Consider the following 25,373-nt stretch of genomic DNA (forward strand, 5'->3'; position numbering starts at 1 on the left):
TGGGGGATAGTGGGCCAAAATACAGATAGCAAAAGGGAAGAGAGTAGAAGATTAAGTAAGGGAAAGCCAGCTAGAGTACACTAATGAAGATACTGAGCTAGAACGTCAGGGGGTTGGGTGGTGATGTCAAGAGAAGCATATGAAAGACACATTGAGAAGAGAGAATCCTGGCATAATTCTCTTGCATGAAACAAAAAAAGAATCTATGGACAGGAGATTGGTAATATCAGTTTGGGGAACAAGAGGTAGAAATTGGGCAGCCCTTCCGGCTATAGGAACCTTAGGAGGAATTGTCATAATGTGGAGAGAATATGTAGTGTCGGGAGTAGAAGTAGACAAAGGTGAATTCATGATTTTAGTCATATTCAATAACAAGGAAGAGGATTTCACCTAGATCCTGACTACGGTTTATGGTCCAAACACCCCCTCAAAGAGGAATCAGTTTTGGGAGGAGCCGAATTCCCTTCATGAACAAGCAGACATCCCCTGGGTTGTGGGTGGGGATTTCAACATCATTAAATTCAATTATGAGCACTCAAACAGGAAAAGAGTTAACAAAAGTATGAGGGAATTCTCCAAATTCACTTCTAGACACAGGTTACATAATCTTCCCCTTAGAACTGGTAATTTCACCTAGTCCAACATGCAGGAGAATGATCTAAGGTGTAGGCTAGACAGATTTCTAATATCACCAGAATGGGAAGATCTCTATCCATTGACTTATCAAGAGATCAGGTCCTGATGCATCTCTAATCATTGGCCAATCACACTTACCACAAATATGAAGCATCGGGGAAAAACCCCTTTCAGATTGGAAAAATTCTAGACCGATCACAAAGATTTTTCAAAGAAGGTGGCAACCTAGTGGGAGGAATGCAAAGTGGAAGGCTGGCCAAGTTACAAATTTCTAGAAAAGCTAAAGTATGTGAAAAGGAATCTAAAAAGGTGGGGAAAAGAGGAATTTAAAGCATTCATGGAAGAGAAATTACTCTTACTATCAGAATTAGATGACCTAGACCAAAAGGAGAAAATCGGCCAGTTAGAGGAGAGTGGAAGAAGAAGGAGAACCATTATAAGACAAGAATGAGAAAAGGTGGTAAGGCGTGAAGAAGTGTATTGGAGACAAAGTTCAAGGATTAGATGGCTGAAAGAGGGAGATAAAAATTCTAGATTCTTTCAAATATATGCTTTTGGAAGGAGGAAAAGGAATCACATCTCAAAAATAAAAATTGAGTAAAGAGAGACGAAGGACCCTAAAGAAATCTCTGAAGCCTTTATAAGTTTTTTCAAAGACTGAAAGTAGAAACTCTCATCTAAGTTCTTAGGAAGGCTCAAAAATTTCAGAGATAAATAAAATCTGGTTAGAAAGGGAATTTCAAGAATAAGAAGTGATGGGAAGTAGTCTTCAATATGGATGGTGATAGGACACCAGGGCCAAATGGATTTCCTCTATTTTTCTATTAGACTTGTTGGAATACCATTAAACAAGATCTGCTAGATGTGTTTAAAGACTTTTACCACTCGCCATAGTAAATAAGGGGAATAACTCCAACTTCATATGCCTGATTCCAAAAGAGAAATGTACTCTTGAAGTGAAAGATTTCAGACCTATCAGTTTAGTTGGAAGTGTTTACAAAATTCTAGCAAAGGTGATGGCTTAGAGACTGAAGGAAGTCCTAGGTGAGATCATTTCGCCTAATAAATTTGCCTTTGTAAAAGGGCAGCAAATTGTTGATAGCATTCTAATAGCAAACAAATGTGTAGAAGAATGGAAAATGAATGGCAATAAGTTGGGGATAATTGTGAAGCTAGACTTGGAAAAAGCATATGACAAAGTGGATTGGGAATGTCTATTAGAAACCCTAAGGCTAATGGGGTTTGGAAGAAGATGGATTCAGTGGGTGGAGGGATGCGTTAAATCCACATGGTTCTCAGTCCTGATCAATGGGCAACCTAAAAGGCTACTTCAAGGCTAATAGGGGATTAAGGCAAGGATGTCCCCTATCCCCCTTACTCTTCACTCTTATAATGGAAATTTTTAGCCAATTGGCGAAGAAGGCAAATCTGCCAGGGTTGGTAAGGGGTTTTAAAGTTAGAAGAGATTCAATTCAGATGACGCACCTTCAATTTGCAAATGACATTATGATGTTTTTATAGGCTGAAGAAGACAATGTTGCCAACTTGAAAAGGATCATAATCTGTTTTGAATGGATTTCTGGGCTCCATGTTAACTTTTCTAAGAACAGTATTGCAAGGCTGAATGTAGCAAATGTTTAGTCCCTAAACAATTTTAAGGAAATTCTTGGCTGCAAAGTTGAAAGCCTTCCCTTCTCCTATCTTAGAATGCCCCTTGGAGGAAACCCGAAGACTCAAAGTTTTTGGGATCTAGTAATAGAGAAATATGAAAAAAAACTGGCCACGTGGAAAAGAGACTACTTGTCCAAAGGCAGGAGACTTACCCTAATCAAAGCTTCTTTGGCAAATTTGCCCGCATACTATCTCTTGTCCTTTCGAATGCCAACCAAAATTGTCAATCAACTAGAAATACTTCAAAGAAAATTTCTATGGGAGGGAAGTGGGGATAAGGGATCCCATCTCATGAATTGGTCCCAGGTGTGCAATTCTAAAGAGGAAGGTGGTTTGGGAATAGGTTATTTGAGAAAAGAAAAACACAGCTCTTTTAAGTAAATGGCTGTGGAGATTTCCTTAGGAACCGAATGCCCTTTGGATTGAGATCATCAGTAGTAAGTACAGGAAACATGCAAATGGTTGGGATTGCAGGTTGCACTTGAACCGGACCAAGGACATAAATCCTTGGAAAGGTATACTCTCAACCTACCAAAATTTCATCTCCTTTATCAGGTACAAAGTGGGAAATGGGGATAAAATAAAATTCTGGACTGATGTTTGGTGGGGTGACTCCACCTTGGCTGAATCATTTCCTTGCCTTTATATCCTTACCCGAAACAAAGAAGCTCCTATCTCCCTTGTCCTATCCTCACATCACTCTCAGTACAACTAGAACCTAGACTTTAGAAGACCTCTGAGAGAAAATGAACTTGAGGAAATATCTAGATTCCTTTACACTCTCAAAGAAGTGTACCTTTCCCAAAACACCCCTGACACTTGACTCTGGACCCTACACCCAGCAGGTAAGTTCTCAACCAAGTCCTACTTCAGGGCTCTAATCAAGAAAGATCAATTAACTGAACTTTTCCCGTTTAAGACAATCTGGTGCACTCACATTCCCTTAAGAGTTTGTCTTTTCTTATTTTTTTGCATAGGAAGCCAGTCTAAAGAAGATCAACACTTTGGATCTTCTCTAGAAAAACAACCAATGTCCTATTTATCCCCTCATGTTTGCTATTAGTGTTTAAAAGTTGGGGAATCAGCCAATCACATTCTGATCCACTGTGAGGAAACCAAAAAATTTTGGAATTTCTTTCTCAATTATTTCAATTTTAGTTGGACATTCCCTGAACATGTGATAGACTGTCTCAGACAATGGACAACAAGAAAGTTAAGAAAAAGAGGAAGGATTCTATGGATTTCTGTAGCACATGCCATCTTATGGAATATCTGGGAAGAAAGAAATTACTGAATCTTTAACAATGGAGAAAGAAACTTTGAAGAACTTTTGTCTATCATTTCTCATAGAATTTTTGTTTGGACCTCCAATTCAGAGCATTTTTAAGGAGTACCATTTTCTGACCTCCAAAGAAATGCTGTAGAATTTCTATTCTCCAAACACCAATCCTTAATCCTCCCTACCCCACATTCTCCTATGGTGGAAGGGGAGATAACCTTCTACTTTGATGGAAGTGCGTTTGGAAACCCAGGTGCAGCAGGAATCGGTGGAATTTTTAGAAGAAGAGATGGCACAGTTATTTGGGATTTTAGTGGACCGATAGGGATAGCCTCTTCAACAATGGCTGAAATTATGGCAGCACTAACTGGAATCAGGATTGCGAGAGATCTGGGTTTTCAAAACATCCCCATAAAAGGAGATTCAGCAAATACAATCAAGTGGCTATCTGAATCTAGTAGTGGGCCATGGGCTTTAGCTCATTTTTTGACTGAAGCAAGGGATATCCTTCTCAACCTAAATGCACAGCTGGGTTGGATCCCTAGGGAGCTAAACACTGATGTGGATGGTCTAGCAAAAGTTGGTGCTCACAGGGATGTCTTGTTTAGTGATAGTTCTCTTCCTACTTAACTCTTGAGTTGTAATTTCTGTGTATATCTTCTTATGTACCCTCAATTTCATTAATAAAGTTAACATATTTTTTCAAAATAAAAAAGAGGGGAGAGAGAGAGATGGCAATTTTAGAAGCCAGCCCTGTTTCCTATTTTGTCACGATTTTAAAACATGATGGACCTTGTTTCCTATTATGTTATGATCTCCACCCATTTTTTTGGCAAAAAAGAGAAGATTGCCATGTCGATGTGGCAATTTTAGAAGTTTTGAAAGGGAATAATGAATCCCCCTCTAGAATTACGGGATTGGGATAATGGAGCAAGGAGAGATCATTTGATGTGGCCAGCATTGTTTCAATATATAGTAATAGATATACAAATCTAAGGAACCCAAATTGCAGCCACACATCTTTCAATTCATAATAGAGATGTGTGGCTGCAATTCACAGCGGGTAGAGGGTGGGAAGGAAAAGTGAGTAGGAAATCTCATTTGAAATCTAAGAGGAAGGTGTTGCAAATTTTAAACTGCTAATAGCGCAAATATTGAAATAGTATGGGTGTATGCAAACTGTACTTCAAATTTTGCAACTTAATTGTTTGGATTTGCACTTCAAGGCAAGAATAGTCAACACCAATATCTTTGGATTTGCACCGTGTGAGGCTCTAATAATTATACAACTTTTTTTTTTCTATGAATGTCCAAGGCTTCTATTTGCAATCACCAAGTCTTGTTTGATTTAATGGTTAAGGATTTTGCTGCCATTAGAACCTATAACGTCCAATCAAATAGCCTAGTCAAGATGCCAAGCTTTTGCCCTTGCGGGTCTTCTATAATCAATATGTTCTAAAACAACATGAAGTCATGAATCCCATGATCAAGCCGATTTTCTTTGTCCGATAGATATCTGATTATTTGTATGCTTCTGTTCTGTCCAGGTTAATTACAATCGAATGAATGTTAAAGCTGATTATATTGTACACAAAGAAAGCTATAAGAATATTTCTAACTAATATTTCCCCTTATTTCCCAAAAGACTAGTATTTCCTCCAATCGTTTCTGATGCTTCTGTTGTCTTGGTTTGAGAACTTCAGTGCAATCTAGATATTGAGACCAAAAAGAACTTTATCATTTATATCAAATATACATTTATTTATTACTAAAATGGACTCAGTTAAGAAAATTTCCATTTTAGTCGCCAAAACATATATACAGTTGCCTTTCATGATGGAATCCCATGTCTCTTATTATATATAACAACATGAGAAATATATATATATATATATATATATGTATGTATGTATGTGTTAGGTACATCCAATCACCCCATCATTCACTGCTCTGTGTTCTTCCATTATGTGGGATCCAGATTGGTAGGTTTGGGCTGACATAGTGGACCCACTCCATGATCCACCCAGCACACTCCGAGCCTGGCTCGCGCTGATGCTCTGATGATCCTGGAGCTGTGAATAATAATTCATCATAGTTTTAAACCTCAACTCGTCACTGGGGATACTTGGATCTGATACAAACTCCATGACAGAAGCTCGGCCTTCAAGCATGCTCACCACAGCAGACATAGTAGGCCTTAGGGGCGCACATGTATTAGTGCATAAGAGAGCCACAGTAATCATCCTCATAGCCTCCTCTTTGTTGAATTCCAATCCCAACCTTGGATCCACTAGATCCAACAAACTTCCTTTGTCTTTCAGGATAAGGGCCTAAACATTATTAAGAGAAAAAAAAAAGGTAAAAGAAAAGTTGAAACAAAAACCATCCAGAAGTCCTGAATAATAAAAAAGCATAGAAAAAATTTGTTTTGGATAGATCAAAAGTCAGAATTACCCAATCAAGAAGATCAATAAATTCCTCCTGTGGCTTGAAAGCAGTATTTCTCTTCCCACTGACAATTTCCAAGGCAACAACTCCAAAACTATAAACATCTGCTTTGTTTGTCAAATAACCCTTCATTGCATACTCTGGTGCCATATATCCACTGAAAATTCAGGATTATCAAATTATATTTTCCCTACATGAGATTAGAGTCACCCATGAAAAGTAGGGTAATATTTCTTATACTGCAAAAATTGTTCTCATGAAATTATACTCAACAGAGCATGCTGACATGTCAGATTTGGAGCAGGTCCATGTATATCCAGACCCAGACCCCATTACCAGAATCAGTATCAGGATCTTGTTGGGTTAAGACCCAGATATGACATAGGTGGTTGACAACTGACCAAACGATAAGAACTACTTGGGGGTAATTGAAATTGACAAAATGCTTTTGAATCACACTAAAATATAAATTTTATTAAATGATAGTTAATTAAAGAAGTAAAAAAAGTGCATTTTCTCTATTCCATCCTTTAAACTTCAAGATTCATTTAATACACTTTCATGTTTATTGGGTATTTTAAAAGGATCAAAATTTGGACTCAATTCCTAACAAGTCTTAGATCTATTTATCCTAGTTGGAGTCGGAATCTGCTGCATTTTGTTCCTGTACTAACTGCACCAAATAATCACTACATGAGTACAGGTGTACTTACTCGCATATGTATGTCTTTGCACACGTGAAAGGGAACACCTCTCGGGCTGTCACAAATTGATTTAGTGCAGAAATTCCTAATGGTCCAAGTTGAACATAACAATGTGTTTCTTTAAACCCTATAATCTAACATAATAGCACTCAGTACTAAAACTTTTGGACCCAGAACACACCAATCAGTGCTGGGTATGTTGGGCATCCAGGTAATTAGACACATATTTTGTTCCTAGGAAGAAGGTCTGTTAAGGGCCCGCGAATAGGATCTCGTCACGGGTTGGTCTTCGGGGAAAACCTCCTGTTTTCCCTTGTTCCTCCCTTTTCTTGAAAAACCTATCTTGCCACCCTAAAGGTGATTTGTTCAAGAGATCACCAACTCTCATTTGCTCTCTTTCTTCACTGAAATTTTCGATGATCTTATTCAATATTCTCAGCTCCTTAAATAGGAGATTACAAGAGATAAGAGTCCTCCTTGTAGGAAGACTCCCTGCTAATCTATACCACTTACAAATAAGATAGATAAGACTCCCTACTTAAGATAGACAAGACTCCCTAAGATAGATCAGACTTCCTACTAATCCTTACTGAAAACAGATCAAATAAGATGGACTGAAAACAGATAAGATAAGATGGACTGTAACTAGCTAGAATTCGATGAGAGCACCAAATCACTGCTGCTGCCAGTGGTGATATTTCTTCCCAATAAACGCGTCCATATCATTACTCCCCCTCTGGACTAAGAGCTTGTCCTCAAGCTCGAAACTTGGATACATGTCTTGGAACTCGGTCAAGGGGAGCCAGGTGGCCTCGGCTGATGGCAAGCCGTCCCATTCACCAAGACTTCGAGAACACCCCGATTGATTCTGGAGCGAACAAGGGCCTGAGGTTGGGGGATGAGTTTGCCGTCTTTCAAGGGTGGTAAGGGGGAAACTCGATCAAGAGGAATACCTGTAAATGGCTTGAGCAAGGAAATGTGGAAAACATCATGGATTCTGGTGTGCTCTGGCAGTTCCAGCTAGTATGCAACCGTACCAATCCGGCGCAAAACCTTGAAGCGTCCATAAAATTTAGGAGCTAGTTTAGGAGCAGCCCTGCGTCGCAAGGAGCGTTGCCGATAGGGCTGAAGCTTCAACCACACAAACTGTCCTGGGTCAAATGACAATTCCCGATGATGCTGTTCATAGGCATGCTTCATGCGTAGTTGTGCCTGTTGCAAGCAAAGAGAAACTTCAGCTAGAAGGGCATCACGGTCTTGTAGGGAACAATCAATCTCCTCCAAACGAGTAGAACCGGGCTCACAGGATAACAAACGAAGAGGGTCACGGCCATAGACGACCGGAAAGGTGTCATTCCGAGGGAAGAATGATAGGCAGTGTTATAACAATACTCGGCCCAAGGAAGCCAGTCAACCTACCGTCACGGTTGATCTCCAATAAAACAACGTAGATACATTTCGATCGTACAGTTCACCATCTCCGTTTGGTCATCTGCCTGAGGATGATACGCAGAGGAAAAAGCTAATTCGGTACCATGTAACCGAGACAATTCCTTCCAGAAGGCACTAGTAAAAACTGGGTCCCTGTCGTTGACAATAGATTCCGACAACCCATGTAAACAGAAAACTTGCATAAAGAAAACGTGAGCGACTGATGTAGCACTGTACGGATGTGACAGAGGGATGAAATGGGTGTACTTAGAGAAGCGATCCACAACCATGTAAAGAACTGATTTTCTGCCAACCTTGGGTAGGCCCTCAATAAAATCCATGGAGATATCAGCCCAAATTTGTGCTGGAATCGAGAGGGTCTGAAGAAGGCCAGCCAGGTGTAGATTCTCCCATTTGTGTTGTTGACACGTGGAGCAATTCTAGATAAAGTCCCGAATAGAAGTTTTCATACCTTGCCAATGGAAATTAGCTTGGACGCGATGCAGTGCCTTCTGAATGCCTTCATGGGTGGAGTTATGAATACTGGAGATGATGGAAGGAATTAAAGAGAAATCTGCTGGAAGATGTACCCGACCTTTGTATAGCACCAACCCGTCATGAAGGGACCAAGTGGAGTCAGCGGCTCCGAACTGAATTTTCTGAACAAGGGCCGTCCACTCCGGAGATTGTGGCAGCACCTTCTTGATGTCGTCTAACAAGGTGATTTGGAGATGGGGAATCCCACAAAGGAGCATAGTGTCTTCACCACGCCTAGACAAAGCATCCATGACATGATTTAAGGATCCCGCCTTGTAGTCTACCTGAAAATCAAAACCAAGCAGCTTGCTAACCCAATGTTGTTGAGGAGAAGTGGTGAGTCGCTGCTCCAACAAGTACTTGAGGCTATAGTGATCAGTTTTGATGACAAATAACCTTCCCCATAAGTATGGTCTCCAGTGTTGGACTGCTCTAGCTAACCCAATCAGTTCGCGTTCATAGGCGGGTAATTTTAAATGTCGGTCAGCAAGTTTGTGGCTAAAGAAGGCAATCGGGTGCCCTTGTTGCTATAATACGGCTCCAATACCTATTACGGATGCATCACACTCGATTGTAAACTCGAGGTCAAAGTTTGGCAATTGTAGAACTGGGGTGGAGGATAGGGCAACCCTTAAATTTGCAAAAGCTGCATCGGCTGTGTCGTCCCAATGAAAGGCATTCTTCTTTAGTAGGTTGGTTAATGGGAAAGCCAATAGGCGATAATTTTGTACAAATTTGCAATAGTATCTTGTCAGACCCAGGAACCCATGGAGAACCTTGGCGAATTGGGGTTTGGGCCATTCCTTGATTGTTTGGATTTTGGAACTGTCCACCATGACACCTTGCCCATTGATGACATGACTTAAGTACAGAACCTGGCGCTCCCCGAAGGAGCACTTGGACCGTTTAAGGAAGAGCTTGTGTTGGCACAAGAGCTAAAAAACAGTCCGTAGATGATGCACATGTTCTATCTAAGATTTACTGTAAACTAAAATGTCGTCAAAGAACACTAAAACAAATCTGTGAAGGTGGGACTGAAATACCTCATTCATTAGAGACTGGAATGTGGATGGGGTGTTGGTGAGACCGAACAACATAACTAAAAACTCAAAGTGGCCATGATGAGTTCTGAAGGCAGTTTTCTCTATGTCCTCGGAAGCAATTCGGACCTGAAAGTATCCCGACCTGAGGTCTAATTTTGAGAAGTACTGGGCACCATGAAGTTCATCCAACAACTTGTCCACAATGAGAATAGGGAATTTATCCTTGACAGTTCGGTTATTGAGCTCTCTGTAGTCCACACAAAACCTCCAAGTACCATCCCGCTTTGCTACCAATAGAACCGGCGAGGAGAAGGGAGAACGGCTAAGGCGGATGATCCCCTGTTTCATCATTTCAGCACACTGCTTCTCTATCTCGTCTTTCTACAAATGTGGGTAGCGATAGTGCTGGACGATTGGTTCTGAACCCGTCACCAGAGGGATTCGATGATCGCACGCTCGGGAAGGAGGAAGTCCCTTGGGTTCTTGGAACACATCTGAAAAATCGGTGAGGGGCCTTTCCATATTCGTTGTATGCGTCGTTTCCCCCTGAAGCATATGAACCTGTGGTTTTTTTGCTTCGACCCTAGTTCCCTGCCAAGTAACTTGTTTCCCATTCAAGCGGAATGTCATTGTTAGGGTGCTGAAATCCCATAGGATTGGGCTTAGGGTGATCAACCATTTTACTCCAAGAACTATATCAAATTCATCCAAGAATAGCACAAATAAATCAGCAGAGAAGGATTCAAATTCGACCTGTATTTGGGTGTCTTTACAGATTCTGGGACTGTGAACCCTTTCACCGTTTGCTACGGCTACCTACAGTCTTGGTCTGTTTTCCATAAGTAATTTCAACTAAAGGGCAGCTTGCTCACTTACAAAATTGTGTGTTCTTCCTGAATCAACGAGGATCCGTACTAGTTTCCCTGCCACCCGTGCCCGTAACTCCATAGTCTGAGAGGTCTTTATTCTGGTGATTGCGTGGAGGGAGATCTCGGGTTCGAACATTGCAGGTTTATCTTCATCTTCCTCTTGTTTGTCCACCAGGAGGCAGAAAAATCTCTTGCACCTGTGTCCTGCCGAATAAAGATCGTCATAGTTGAAACACTGTCCCCTTGCTCAGCGATCTGCCATCTCAGCTCTGGACAAGTGTTTAATGGGGCGTGCCACCATGCTGCTTCCCATACTGGATGCTGACTTGTGGACGTTGCTCATATGAGGCTTCTGTTCTCGGCTAGTTGCAGAAGAAGGGGCCATTCCGGGTGTTTTTGGGGGTGCCCATGATGTCGACGGCCGCCCCATACTAAAGGTTCTGCGGCTGAGCTGCAGCTTACATTCGAAGGCGCGAGCTAGATTCATGGTTGTAACTAGGTTGGGGGGGTGTTGCATCTCCACATCCACCCTTGAGGGTTCTACTAACCCTGCGGTGAACATGTCTACCTGCTGGTCTGGTCGCACCGAAGCTGCTCTGGCAAGGAGAGTCTAGAATTGGCGTTGGTATTCAGCCACTGTTCCCGTCTGTTTGAGGTTGATCAGTTCACCTAACGGGTTGCTCGTCAATGGGGGCCCAAACCTGAGGAGGCAGTAGGATCCAACTGAGCTCGGGTTCCTCCTATTCCAATCGATAGAACCAGAGTTGCGCCTCTTCCGTCAAGTGGAATGTAGCTAGGCTTACCTTGTCTCTGTCCTCCGTCCGCTAGTTGCGAAAGAACTGCTCACATCGGTATAGCCACCCCAAAGGGTCTCCGGTGCCGTTGTAAGAAGGGAACTCCAGTCTGCTATACTTGGGAACGTCTACGGCTGCTGGGGTGATGACCTGCTGTTCGCCAGACGACTCCGTCAAGTCTGGTTGGCGGCTATTTGTGGTTGCAGCCCCTTTTGGATTCCTTTCCTTGTTAGAGAAATACAACTCCATCAAGTGCCATAACTCTCGGACATTGTCCTTGATTTCACGTACCTTTGTGCTGTTCTCCACGAGCCTGTGCTTGTGCTCCAGTTCGTGAACCCTAGACGTCAACTGCTCCAGATCACCCATGACGTTTGGCTCTGATACCAAATTGTTAAGGGCCCCGCGAATAGGATCTCGTCATGGGTCGGTCCCCGGGGAAAACCTCCTGTTTTCCCTTGTTCCTTCCTTTTCTTGAAAAACCTATCTTGCCACCCTAAAGATGATTTGTTCAAGAGATCACCAACTCTTCTTTGCTCTCTTTCTTGACTGAAATTTTCAATGGTCTTATTCAATATTCTCAGCTCCTTAAATAGGAGATTACAAGAGATAAGAGTCCTCCTTGTAGGAAGACTCCCTGCTAATCTATACACCTTACAGATAAGATAGATAAGACTCCCTACTTAAGATAGATAAGACTCCATAAGATAGATCAGACTTCCTACTAATCTTTACTGAAAACAGATCAGATAAGATGGTCTGAAAACAGATAAGATAAGATGGACTATAACTAGCTAGAATCCGATGAGAGCACCAAATCACTATTGCTGCCGGCAGCGATATTTCTTCCCAATAAACGCATCCATATCAAAATCACATGTAACATGAATTAGAAACTGCACTGCTCTGATTGCTGTAACTGGTAGAAATAATCCATTACAATTCAGGGAACTCAGGATTTTCATGTGGAATTTTCTATAACAAATTTGTGTTCCATACTTGAGTTTTCACTAGGGGTCCACACTCAAGAAATGAAGTCATGTCGGTGAGGACACTATTAATAAGCAGTATATGGACCACAAATGATGAACATATAAAAATTTTTCTACTTATTTAATTTTTTATTAAAATTTAAATGTTGGTAGCACATGTTATAATTTCACCAGGTGACTATTCTACTTTAAAGTTCGTTACTTTGTAAACCAATTAGTAGTAGTTGTTCATGACATTAAGCAACTGAGAAGTCTCTCTTCTTTTTCTAATTTTATTCCTCTCCTCCTACATGAAATGATTAATTTCATTGTTTTTGATAGGATTTGTAGATGGTTTCTCCCACCTTGGTCCATTGTGCTTTTGTGTCTTAGACAGCCTCTCCACCAAATGGTACCCAAAACTATGAAGACAAAGGCCACTGCCAAAACTATACTTCCAGCTATGATGCCTGCTGGTTTCTTCTTTCCACCTTCTGAAGGAGGTACAAAGTCTGCATGAAGAAGCAATATTCCACCCTTAGCATATTGGAGAAAGATGAAAAACACATAACTATCAAGTTAACAGGAACTGGAAAACCAATTTTGAAAAATTATTTCATTGACACAAACAAACAACTCAAACAACAAAGAAAGCATCCAAAAGCCAAATTAGATTTACCCTATTTTTCAATATAAATCACTAATTTTAGTAGTTCATGTTCCACTATCTTCTGTCTCACATTTGATGATGAACAGAATATTTATGACATAAGTTACTCATGTCAGACAGTAGAGAGAAAAGTTGATTAGAACAAGATCTCTGGAAAAGTATTTAACTCACTAGGCTCCACAGAGATAGCTCATATTAGAGGACCAAAAACACCGCTAGAAGGGATTACGGTTGTCCTCTTCCCAGCCCAATAGAAGCGGATTTCTAAAGTACCAGTTGTTACATTAACTGGGCTAAATGTTTTATTGATTGCCTTGCCAATTCCACCCGCCGCATCTGCTATGTTGAAATCTTTCAGCACCAATCTTCCCTGTGGTAAACTAGTTACAATTAGATTCATATAAGATATTGAATGCACATATTAAAATGTAATTGACTAAAAACTACCTGAATATAAACATTGAAGATTCGCCTTCCCAGACTACTATAATTTCTTCCACTTGTAAATATGATCTCTGCAAAGTGGAGCCTCACAGTGTAGCTTCCGTTTAGCAAACGGTACCCATAGTATGTGAGAGAGAGTGGGGAAAGACGTGCTGACATGTACAATTCAGAGTTTTCAGGGTTGCCCAAGGGTCTTGATGTAGTTGTTTTTGTATACTCATCTGCAGTGATGCCATCATCCGGGTAGTAACCGGTGCTGCTAATGCCCAATCATATTTACTTTGGGAAAACGTTGCGGGACCACCTGCTTCTTGATCAGCTTGATATGTAATATCTCCTATAGTTATTTCTCTCCCACCACAATTTATATGGAGTTCATACCGATCTAGAAGAAAATCAATAACAGGTTAGTAATCATGGATAAACCTTATGTTAACATGCATGTAAACTTCATAGTTGGCTAAGGGTGTGCGTTGGATAGTTAAATTTCCAGTCTGAAATGAAAAGGAGATTAAAACACAGAAATGGCTAACATAAAAAAAAATGTATCATTAGTTAGGTCTCCTATAATGGGTCTAGTGCAGTTTAAGGTTTTATACCACAAAATGTGACTACAAAGAAGCATCTTGTTCACAAACTGAAGGTTCCCTGATTTGGGACCTTGTTTAGTTCCTCAAATCTTCATTAAGGAACTATGGATCCTTGTTTGGTTCTTGAAACAGTGGAGCTATTGCTTTTCTCTCAAGGTTCAATGATATGGGGATTTTATTTGGTTAATGGAATTATGCATCTAGGTGAGGGCTTCCTCTAGTTTCGAGGTGATTGTCCACAACATATTTCCTACTTGTACCTCCTGGAAGACATTCATCTATTTTATTTAGGTCCTTGGATTTTTAAGATCTGAAAATCTTGTTCAAGTCAAGTCCTAGATCAGCTAATTCTATAGCTCCAGTTTTATCAAAGGGAGAGGCTATGTTACCTACAGAAAGGTCTAAAATTGTTGGTGTCAGCGAATACATCAGTGAGCGAAACATGGGAAACATGTCGGAAATGTGATGTAGCTCAAATATGAAGAAAGATAATGAAAGAAATTTTCTCAAAGAAATAGAAAATAAAAGAAGCAAATTGGATAGAATTTCATTAATATGAGATGGCTTATAAAATGAGGCAACAAGGTTGGAGACTCACTCACCCAAGAAGGGACTCTCTCAACTCTCAAAGAAAGCTCTAAGATTCTCAAAACAAAGGGAATAACTTGATGCCTCTAGCTTGACATTCCAGGGCTTTATATAGAAAATAAAACTAGTTGTTGGAGCATTGAATGAAAAACTAATTGGAGCATTAAATGAAAAACTAGCTATTAGAGCATTGAATGAGAAACTAGTTGTTGGAGCTTTTAATGAAAAACTAGTTGTTAGAAGTCCGCTAAAAATAAGCCATATGATTCTATGTTTCTTGAAATATGATTGTGGACTGCATCAAAATGTATATATGGAAATAATGTAGAATTCACAGACATGGTACAAACATTGTGAAATGTTAACATATAGAATGATATTTTATGAAATGATAAAAGAAGGATAGATACACCTTTTAAATTATTGCCTTGATCCCAACCATTAAACAAAACTAAAAAACTAAGTTTAGTAGACAAAATAATACATTGTGAAGTTGTCCTGTAAACTACATGAGCAAAATTTAAACTCATAGAAAATGCAAATGATTTGAATAGATCAACCAAATATCTATTACGCAAATAAAAACGAAGATTTACCTTCATGTTAGTTTGCCTACAAGATATAGATGTCTAGATCTCGTCATAGGCTTTGTAAGTATATTAGCAATCTGCAAATCGTAAGCTATATGTGGAAGAGAGATGGAGCCAGCAAGAAACAACTCCCTAATAAAGTGACAGTCCTCCTCAATGTGCTTAGATTAGATGCAATTTTGATGGCACTAGTGTTATCAACATAGAGAGGGATAGGTGTAAGGGAGGTGAACACCAAGATCAACAAGGATAGACTGAAGACAAACAATCTCATTGCACATAAATAACATAGCCTTACGTTCGACTTTTGTAGATGACTTAAAAATTGTTTGTTGTTTCTTGCATTTCTAGGAGATGGGGGAGTCACCCAAAAAGACACACCACCCAACTTAAATCAGTAATAGTTTATAAGTAATGTTGAAGTAATATTTCAAGTAAAATGAGATTATACTATAAAAATCTCCGAACAATAGGTTTATATTGATGTCAGTCCCAAAAAGGAAAGTTTCAGGATTGTCAATTACATGATGGGATCAAAACCCTACCAAATCCAAACCATTCTTCAAAACAGATTAATAACCAGTTAAATGAGGCCTAGGTGACACAAACTCTAGAGCCTTAGGCTGATTGAATCAGCCGATTTAGAGAAAACAAGGAAAAAACTGACCTGTTGGGCGTCCTTTTCAAAACATACTTCTCAAACAACCCTCTAGCTAATCATCCAAGAAATATATATATATATATATATATATATATATATAATGAATTACAACAGGGACCATAGTACTACAGTACATCAAGTGTCTCCACATGTTCATTAGGTAGGCAATTATACCTCTACTCCACATCTACAATATTATCACCAACTTTGTTATAAAACCATCTTCTATACTCCACATAGCATTGGTAGTTTTCAAAGGGGAGTATGTCAATTCCGGAAATTTTCATGTCGGTACCCATGGAAATGAAAATATTAGGAAATTTATGGAAATTTTAACCCATGGCCTAGATATAGCAAAGCCAAATCTGGAAAGCATCAACTTGATATGACACCCTTGTATAGGTACTCGGTATTATTGGAGAGAGGTCTAAATGGCCAATTTGTATAAGAGTTCAGAGGCATAATCCCTTGGGTTGAGGATACATTGTTTTGTGTTGTTTTGTTTTGTGATTTGTCTCCTGAAGTAATAAAGAATGAGTATTTTTGCATCTTCTCTTTTTCTTAATACTTAAAAATGTTTCTCTTTTTCTTGTAGAAAAAAAAAGATTTTTAGGGGTGTCCTTTTTGTATTTTTCCATTGAATTGTCCTGGGCTTTCTGTATTTGTCTAATGCTCAAGTTGAATTATCTTTCGACTTTGGGGGCTCAAAGAAGCCTTCCTACAAAGCAACGTTTACTGTGGATGTGAATCCTCTTATTGCTACCACCATGTCCTTGGTTCCTAAGATCAAGAAAAAGATCATGAAGGAAAAAGAGATAAAGGAGCCCATGTAAACAAACTATGCTCAACTCTACCAAAAAGGCGGGTTTTAAGCCTCCAAAGGCAAAGGTAACCAAGAAGGTTGCCTCATCAACCTTGAAGATTACAAAATCAAAGGCAGTTTCCCTAGTGAAGGCTGCCAAACCAAGGGCTAGAGTTATTGTCCCAACTCAAATCATGGTAGGAACCATTTCCCATGATGGTGGCTATTTTTGAGGAAGAATCTAGTCCCCAAGCCTCTACTAAGGCTACATAAGAGAAGGCAATAGATGCTCTTTCATCTACACAATTGAAGCCCCAATTGAACTCGGAAGTTCAAGTGGAAAAGGTTATTCCTCTTGGGGGAAGGAAGATATTTAATATTTTTAATCAAAAGCCTTTTTCTACAATTGAAGGAATTTCCATTCGTAAGCTTAGGTCCAAGAGACCTCCAAAGGCTAGAAAGCCACAAAGTAGTGCTCCCATTTCCCTTGTTGATTTTGCTGCCGAAAGATCAAAGAAAGTAAAATAGGACATGGAAGCTAAAAAAAATGGACTTTTATTTTTTGATGCATGTTTGTTAAACAAGTTGGTTTCTACTTTGAACTGGTGGCATATACACATACTATGACCAACAAAGAGTTCAAGGCTTATAAAGGCCCTATCAGTCAAGCAAGGGCTCAATTGTTACAAAGTTCTGAAGTTAGCTCAAGTTCAAGTTTCACTAGTGAAATTTTTAATTGCAGATTTGGCTGAAGTGAAATAAAAGGCCAAATGAAAGTGTAAATGAGTTCATTACATGCTGGAGAAACATGAATATTTAGTGTGTTAAGAAATTAAAGGAAATTTCAGTGGTACAAATGAGTGTCAACAATCTCTTGCCAAAGATTGCTGCCTTTGTAGGCACAACAGAACTACAATCATTTGATGCATTGGTTTCTAAATCCAGTAGTGTGGAGAGACATATTTCTAGGGAAAAGGCTATGACACGTAAGCCCAATCCTCCTCCTTCAGAAATGAAAAAGGTCGACAAAAATCCTATAAGCAAAGGTGAGGGCCGCAAGGCGATGGCCACCTTTGTTAATGTTAAAAAGAAGAATGAGGCTAAAGGAAAGGACATCCCTGACTCTGTAAAAAATATGGGAAAATAAGTATTCCTTTAAAAGTGAAGGATAAGGCTAAAGGAAAGGATGTCCCACACCTCTTCACTATGATATTCCCTGTCCCTCCCACATGAGATGGAGGACCATATTCCTTTTATTCCTCTCACCCCTTTCTTTCTTCCCTTATTGTTTTCTTTCTTTTCTTCCTTGTCTCGTACTGAAATACATGTAAGATAACCATCTACAGCCTTGTCTTTGAAACTCGATTGATTATCTTTCCTTACTCCATCTTAACCTATAATATTCACTATTTTGCATGTAAGGAGACAACCATCTATAGACTTGTCCGTGAAACTTAGCTGATTATGGTTCCTTCATTTTGACCCCGAAAATAACCTTGTGTGAGGAAAGAAACCATCTACATCCCACTTTAGAAAACTTGGCTGATCATGGTTCCTCACACCATGATAATATGCAATCATTATTTAAAGGCCATCTATAGCCTTATTCATGAAATATGGTTGTTTGTAATCCCTATTTGCTTATTATGCATAAAATAAAATATTCATTTATTTATATTTACTGGTTTTCTCTCAAATAACTTGGAATATATACCAGAATTTTTGAAGGAAAATTTGACTTAGTTTAGTCTATTCACTCTAAATGGGACATACACAAATATCAAAAAGCTCAGTTATTAGTTTAGTTGGGCGAATAATGTTATGTGAGAGTGATGAGAATAAAATTTGTCATATCTTTATCCCTCAATATTTAGTATTTTGCACTTAATTGGTACCTAATTGGACTCATTACTCTTGTATTTTGATTCAGGGCAAGCAGATAAGCGAATGGAATAAAATAAGGCTAATCAGATGTTTTTGTACAGTTTCGGCACTGATCAGTGATATGGGCATAACTCTCAATTCCGAACTCCAATTTGGACATTTCAAGAAGAATCGGAAAGATAAAGAAAAGGCCCACAACTTTTATGTTTTGGGTCTTGGCAGAATCGATCCACATCGAAGACGAATTCGGGCCCAAAGTCGGAGAAATTTCGTAGTAAGGCCCATTTCACAAACTGAAGCCCATTCCGCAGAAGAGTCTTGAAACAAGCCCGAATTGTTAAAGAAGCCCAGTTCGAATTCAAGATCCAAGAGTCCCATTAGAATAGAAGTTGAATGTAATCTCAATAAAAGAGTTTTATCAGATTTAAATTCTCAAATTATAATTCTAAAATGATAAGAAATAAGAGTTAGGTAGGATAAGTTCAAATTAGACTAGGACTTTCCAGTTTGAGGATAATCTCCTTAAGGGAGTTGGAGAGCAGCCCTCTCCCCAAATCTTTATAAAGGGGGGGCGGACCAGCACCCAAGGCATCAATTTCCTCCAAGAGAGCTTCAGTCTTCAGAGAGAGAAATCAACCAAGGAGGAAGAAGCAAGAGTTCGCCCCCCTTTCTCATCTGGAAGCTGCGATTTCATCATGAGGTGTCTGTAAATTTTTATTTCTGGTTGAAGGGTTAGGGAAGCCTTGATTCTGTAAGCATTGTGAGATCTAATTGATTTTTATTTCAGTTCATTGTTTTTGGGTATTCATATATTTTCTGCGAATTAACTGTGAGGATTATTTTTGTTGATTAAGCAAGAAGGGCCCCTTGCTCATTCAATGGAAATAATCCATGGCCGATTGAACCTCCAGTTTCGTATATGATTGGTGGGTTCGATCATGGTGGCAACTAACATAAATTGAATGCAAAAATGTTTTCGATCTATGTTAGGAAAATGTATGATCTGGTTTAAATGGTTCGAGCTTGTGAGATCACTGACCAGAATTGGGTCTCTCCCCTCTTAATGCTATTAATAGGTTAAATCCTAAGAGCTTGTTTAGGACTGCCTATTAATAAGGGAAGCAATCAAAGAGCTTGTTTTGGTTGTCGAATAATAAGAGTAAAGGCTGGCTGTTAGAGCTTGTTAACAGCTATAACCAATTTATTCATAGACATATGAATCTATCTTTGCATCAAGGATCAATGCTACAAATCAAAGCTGAACTTGTCCCTTCAACCGGAAGCCATCTCTCATCGATTTAATCTTTGTTTTCTGATATTTTCTGCTATTTTCTTATTTTCCTCAGCTTACAACCCCCCTTAATCCATCTACTTAGAAATAAATCCACCCAATCCCTGTGGAGAACGACCTTGCTCATCACTATCTGCAAATTATTAACCCAGAGCAAGACTATTTATCTTTGGTTGGGTTCGGCACCCACCAAATTTTGGCACCGTTGCCGGGGATTGGCGTCCTAAGTAGGTTTATTTCCTTTTTTTTGGTTTATGCCTCGCTCTTCTCGTGTAGGTGAACTCCACTACGACCCTGAGATCGAGAACGTAGTTCACCGCTTGAGGAAAGAAGCCAAGCAACGCCGCAACCAATCAGCATCACTCCCCACTTCCGGAGTGAAGCCGGCTACAGAAATCGTTGAGCCATCCAACCATTCTGAAGAAGAAGTCATGGCCAACAACGAAGAAAGAACCCTTAGAGAGCTAGCTGCACCGGATCTACACCAACAACCTCTCTGCATCGAATATGCAGATCTAGCGGTACCCTTTGAACTTAAATCAGGTCTTATACACTTACTCCCTACTTTTCATGGACTTACAGGCGAAGACCCTCACAAGCACCTAAAAGAATTCCACGTAGTATGCTCAAGCATGAAGCCTCAAGGTGTTACCGAGGAACAGATCAAATTGTGTGCCTTTCCTTTCTCACTAGCTGATAAGGCTAAGGATTGGCTGTACTACCTACCCTCCGGTTCCATCACCACGTGGAATGATATGAAAAGGCAATTCCTTGAGAAGTTCTTCCCTACCTCCCGAGCTGCTAACATCAGAAAGGAGATATGTGGCATAAGACAATTCAATGGGGAAACTCTCTACGAATACTGGGAGAGATTCAAGCAACTGTATGCCAGCTGTCCACAACATCAAATTCCAGACCAGCTCCTTATCCAATATTTTTACGAAGGGTTACTACCAATGGATAGGAGTATGATCGATGCAGCAAGCAGAGGAGTGTTGGTGAACAAAACTCCTACACAAGCAAGAGAGTTGATCTCAAACATGGCAGCCAACTCTCAACAGTTCGGCTATAGGCTCAACCCTCCAACAACTCATGCTAACGAGGCAAACATCTCCTCCCTAGAACAGAAAATTGCAAGCCTGACCTCTCTTGTCTGTCAAATGGCCACAGGTAATACACAAATGGTGAAGGCTTGCGGGATTTGCTCAACTCCGGGACATCCAACTGACATGTGCCCTACACTTTAAGATGAACCTTACGAACAAGCTAATGCTGTTGGAGGATTCCCGCAAAAGAGATACGATCCCTACTCGAACACCTACAATGCAGGATGGAGGGATCATCCCAACCTGAACTATGGAACCAAGCCCTTCGGCTTCCAACATCAGCATCAAACCAGGCCGCCGGCTCCACCATATTCAGCCTCTCCCAACTCAGGTATGTCTCTCGATGAAATTGTGAAAGCCCTTGCAACTAATACTCAACAATTTCAACAGAAGACGAGGACAAGTATCCAAAACCTGGAGAATCAAGTCAGCCAGCTTTTGACAGCTATGAGTCGAATGGAATCCCAATCATCAGGGAGGCTACCTTCTCAGACCACGACCAACCCGAAACAAAATGCTAGCGCTATCACATTGAGAAGCGGGAAGGAACTGAATGAACCCTATCAAGAAGCATCCAAAGATACAACCAGAGAGGAGACACCATCCCAAATGGATTCAAGCGGAAAGCCACCCCAATCCATAGTCATCGCTCCACCTTTCCCTAGCCGATTCGCAAAATCCAAGAAGGAGGAGCAAGACAAAGACATTCTCGAGACCTTCCGCAAAGTTGAGGTAAACATCCCCTCCTTGATGCAATTAAGCAAGTACCCCGCTATGCCAAATTTCTCAAGGAGCTATGCACTACTAAGAGAAGGCTGAAAGGCGATGAGAAGGTCCATATAGGAGAAAATGTTTCAGCCATTCTCTAGAAAAGACTACCCCCTAAATGCAAGGATCCAGGTATGTTTACCATTCCCTGTAAGATAGGAAATGTCCAGATCAAAAAAGCTATGCTAGACCTAGGAGCTTCAATAAATGCCATGCCCCATTCTATTTATACAACCATGAATCTCGGACCATTAAAAGAAACGGGCATGATCTTACAACTTGTTGATCGGTCTACTACATACCCGAAGGGAGTCTTAGAGGACGTCCTAGTCCAAGTTAATAATTTGGTCTTTCCTGTCGTTTTTTATGTGATCGACACGGAAGAAGATAACTCTTCCAACTCGACCCCAATTTTGCTAGGAAGACCCTTTCTTAAGACGTCCAGAACAAAAATCGATGTGCATAAGGGGACACTTACCATGGAATTCGATGGTGAGATCATTAAATTTAATATCTATGATGCCATGAGATACCCTAATGAAGCACATTCTATTTTCTCTATAGATGTTATTTTCTCTTTAGTGCAGTAGACTTTTGAGCTAGAAGATGAAGACACACTGAGAGTTGCACTTAACAATGGTCCTGATCAACTGCAACGAGCAGAGCAGAAGTTTATGCTGAATTCAGAACTACAAACTTTGACTCCGGAACTGAACTCTTTTGAATTTGCTCATAATTCTTCTTTCATTAGTTTGCCCCTATCTCACACAAGGCTCCTTCCATCTATTATGCAGGCACCCCAGCTGGAGCTGAAATCATTACCAAAGCACCTAAAATACATGTTCCTAGGCAAGGGGGAGACACTACCTGTGATAGTTTCCTCCAAACTCGATGCACTAGAAGAAAGGAAACTAATTCAAGCACTTAAGGAACGCAAGGAAGCGATCGGATGGACTGTAGTTGATATCAAGGGGATAAGCCCATCTACCTGCATGCACAAAATACTCTTGGAAGAAGACTCCAAACCTGCAATCGGAGCCCAACGCCGATTAAACCCACCGCTGATGGAGGTAGTGAAGAAAGAAGTTTTAAAACTTCTAGATGCCGGGATAATATATCCCATTTCAGATAGTAAGTGGGTAAGTCTGGTACAAGTAGTCCCAAAGAAAACAGGTATGACTGTGGTCGAAAATCAAGACGGTGAGTTAGTGCCTACCCGAATTCAAAATGGGTGGCGGGTGTGTATAGATTACTGGAAGCTGAATTCGTTAACCCGAAAAGACCACTTCCTGCTCCCTTTTATCGATCAAATGCTTGAAAGACTAGCTGGCAAATCTCATTACTGTTGTCTTGATGGTTATTCAGGGTTTCATCAAATTCTAGTTGCACCTGAGGACCAAGAAAAGACTACCTTCACCTGCCCCTTCGGTACCTTTGCTTATCGGCGCATGCCATTCGGTCTCTGCAATGCTCCCGCCACATTCCAAAGATGTATGGTTAGTATATTTTCAGATTATGTGGAAAGCATTATAGAGGTATTTATGGACGACTTCACAGTGTATGGAGATTCTTTTGATTCATGCTTATCTAACCTTACAAAGGTACTTGAAAGGTGTATAGAAAAGAACCTCGTGCTAAATTATGAAAAATGCCATTTCATGGTCGACCAAGGCGTCATTCTAGGGCATGTAGTCTCTTCTAAGGGAATCAAAGTTGATAAAGCAAAAGTAGATGTTATTAAATCCCTGCCCTATCCCATGAACATTCAGGAAGTTCACTCTTTCCTTGGACATGCAGGATTCTATCGGAGATTCATCAAGGATTTCTCCAAGATAACTCGCCCCTTATGTAATCTACTCCAGAAGGATGTGATGTTTGATTTTGATGAAGGGTGCAGAGCAGCCTTTGATAAGCTGAAAGAATCGTTGACTTCAGCCCCAGTCATCCAGCCACCGAATTGGGATCTTCCCTTCGAGATTATGTGCGACGCAAGCAATTATGCCATCGGTGTTGTTCTGGGACAGAGGGTTGGAAGAGCTGCTCATGCAATATATTATGCTTTGAGGACCCTTGATGCTGCCCAGTGCAATTATTCAACAATAGAGAAGGAACTCTTAGCTGTAGTTTTTGCCTTAGAAAAATTTCGTTCATATTTATTGGGTACTAAGGTGATTGTTTATTCTGATCATGCAGCCCTAAAATATTTGCTTGCCAAGAAAGAAGCAAAGCCAAGGCTTATCCGCTGGATTCTCCTGCTACAAGAATTTAACCTCGAAATCCGTGACAAGAAGGGTGTAGAAAATTTGGTTGCAGACCATCTTAGTAGGCTGACTACAAGTGAAGAGGTAACACCCTTGAAAGATGAGTTCCCAGACGAGCACATTTTCACGATTCAAGAAGGAACTCCATGGTATGCAGATATAGTTAATTATTTGGTTACTAGAACCATACCAGGAGAATTAACAAGAGCTCAAAGGGATAAGGTAAGAAGTGATGCCAAGTACTACATCTGGGATAACCCATATCTGTGGAAGCAATGTTCCGATCAGGTCCTTCGAAGGTGTGTGCCCGACCCCGAAATCCCCTCCATTCTTCACTTCTACCATTCATACGCCTGTGGGGGCCATTTTGGCCCAAAGAGGACAGTACGTAAGATACTGGAGTGCGGATTATTTTGGCCTACCCTATTTCGTGATGCTTATATGTTCTGCAAGGCCTGTGAACAATGCCAAAAGGCAGGTAATTTAAGCCATAAAGACCAAATGCCACTTACCCCTATATTGATATGTGAAATATTTGATGTATGGGGTATAGATTTCATGGGCCCATTCCCTTCCTCTTTCGGTAATGTTTACATCCTACTAGTTGTGGACTATGTTTCAAAATGGGTAGAAGCTAAAGCTACCCAGACTGATCATGCTAAGGTTGTTGTAGATTTTGTCAAGTCCCACATTTTCTCCAAGTTCAGAATGCCCTGGGCAATAATAAGTGACCGAGGCACTCACTTCTGCAAAATATCACCCATCTAATTTCCACTGCATACCACCCACAAACAAGCGGACAAGCTGAAGTGTCCAACAGGGAGCTAAAATGCACTCACTTCTTCAGAGGAGAGAAAAAGAAAATAAAAAGAGAGAGAAGATAAAAAGGTTTTCCCCGATTTACTACCTGGTTTGTAGTAGCAAAAATTGGATTGACGGATGAATGAGTCATGTATGACTTGGTTGTGTTGATTTAACGGTTCACAATAATTAACCTAGAATATTTGTAGAGAAAGACGAAGGAGAGTTGAGTTTAAAAATTGGTAGGATAGCTAGTTTATTATTGTTCTCCTTTTTTTACTTGAATTCTGACTTGCCCGAGGACGGGCAAGGTTTAAGTGTGGGGGGATTTGATGAGAATAAAATTTGTCATATCTTTATCCCTCAATATTTAGTATTTTGCACTTAGTTGGTACCTAATTGGACTCATTACTCTTGTATTTCGATTCAGAGCAAGCAGATAGGTGAATGGAAGAAAACAAGGCTAATTGGATGTTTTTGCACAGTTTCGGCATCGATCAGTGATATGGGCATAACTCTCAATTCCGGACTCCG

The 25,373-nt window shown here is 40.3% G+C and overlaps 1 protein-coding gene and 1 pseudogene across 1 annotated transcript; one reads left to right on the top strand and one right to left on the bottom strand.

Moving 5' to 3' along the window:
• Nucleotides 1-5,502: 5,502 nt before the first annotated feature.
• On the bottom strand, nt 5,503-14,540 carry LOC148867126 (putative LRR receptor-like serine/threonine-protein kinase At1g07650; annotated as a pseudogene).
• Nucleotides 14,541-17,584: 3,044 nt separating this feature from the next.
• Nucleotides 17,585-24,922, top strand: LOC148867127 (uncharacterized). Its single transcript, XM_088976462.1, is given in 7 exon segments — nt 17,585-17,774; nt 20,180-21,073; nt 21,170-21,741; nt 22,368-23,391; nt 23,491-24,358; nt 24,494-24,786; nt 24,789-24,922. Coding segments are annotated over 7 exon segments (3,975 nt in total).
• Nucleotides 24,923-25,373: the final 451 nt, after the last annotated feature.

The sequence above is a fragment of the Nelumbo lutea genome, chromosome 3 (genome assembly GCF_056320005.1).
Source record: "Nelumbo lutea isolate HS-2025 chromosome 3, American lotus-T2T, whole genome shotgun sequence".
NCBI lineage: Eukaryota > Viridiplantae > Streptophyta > Magnoliopsida > Proteales > Nelumbonaceae > Nelumbo > Nelumbo lutea.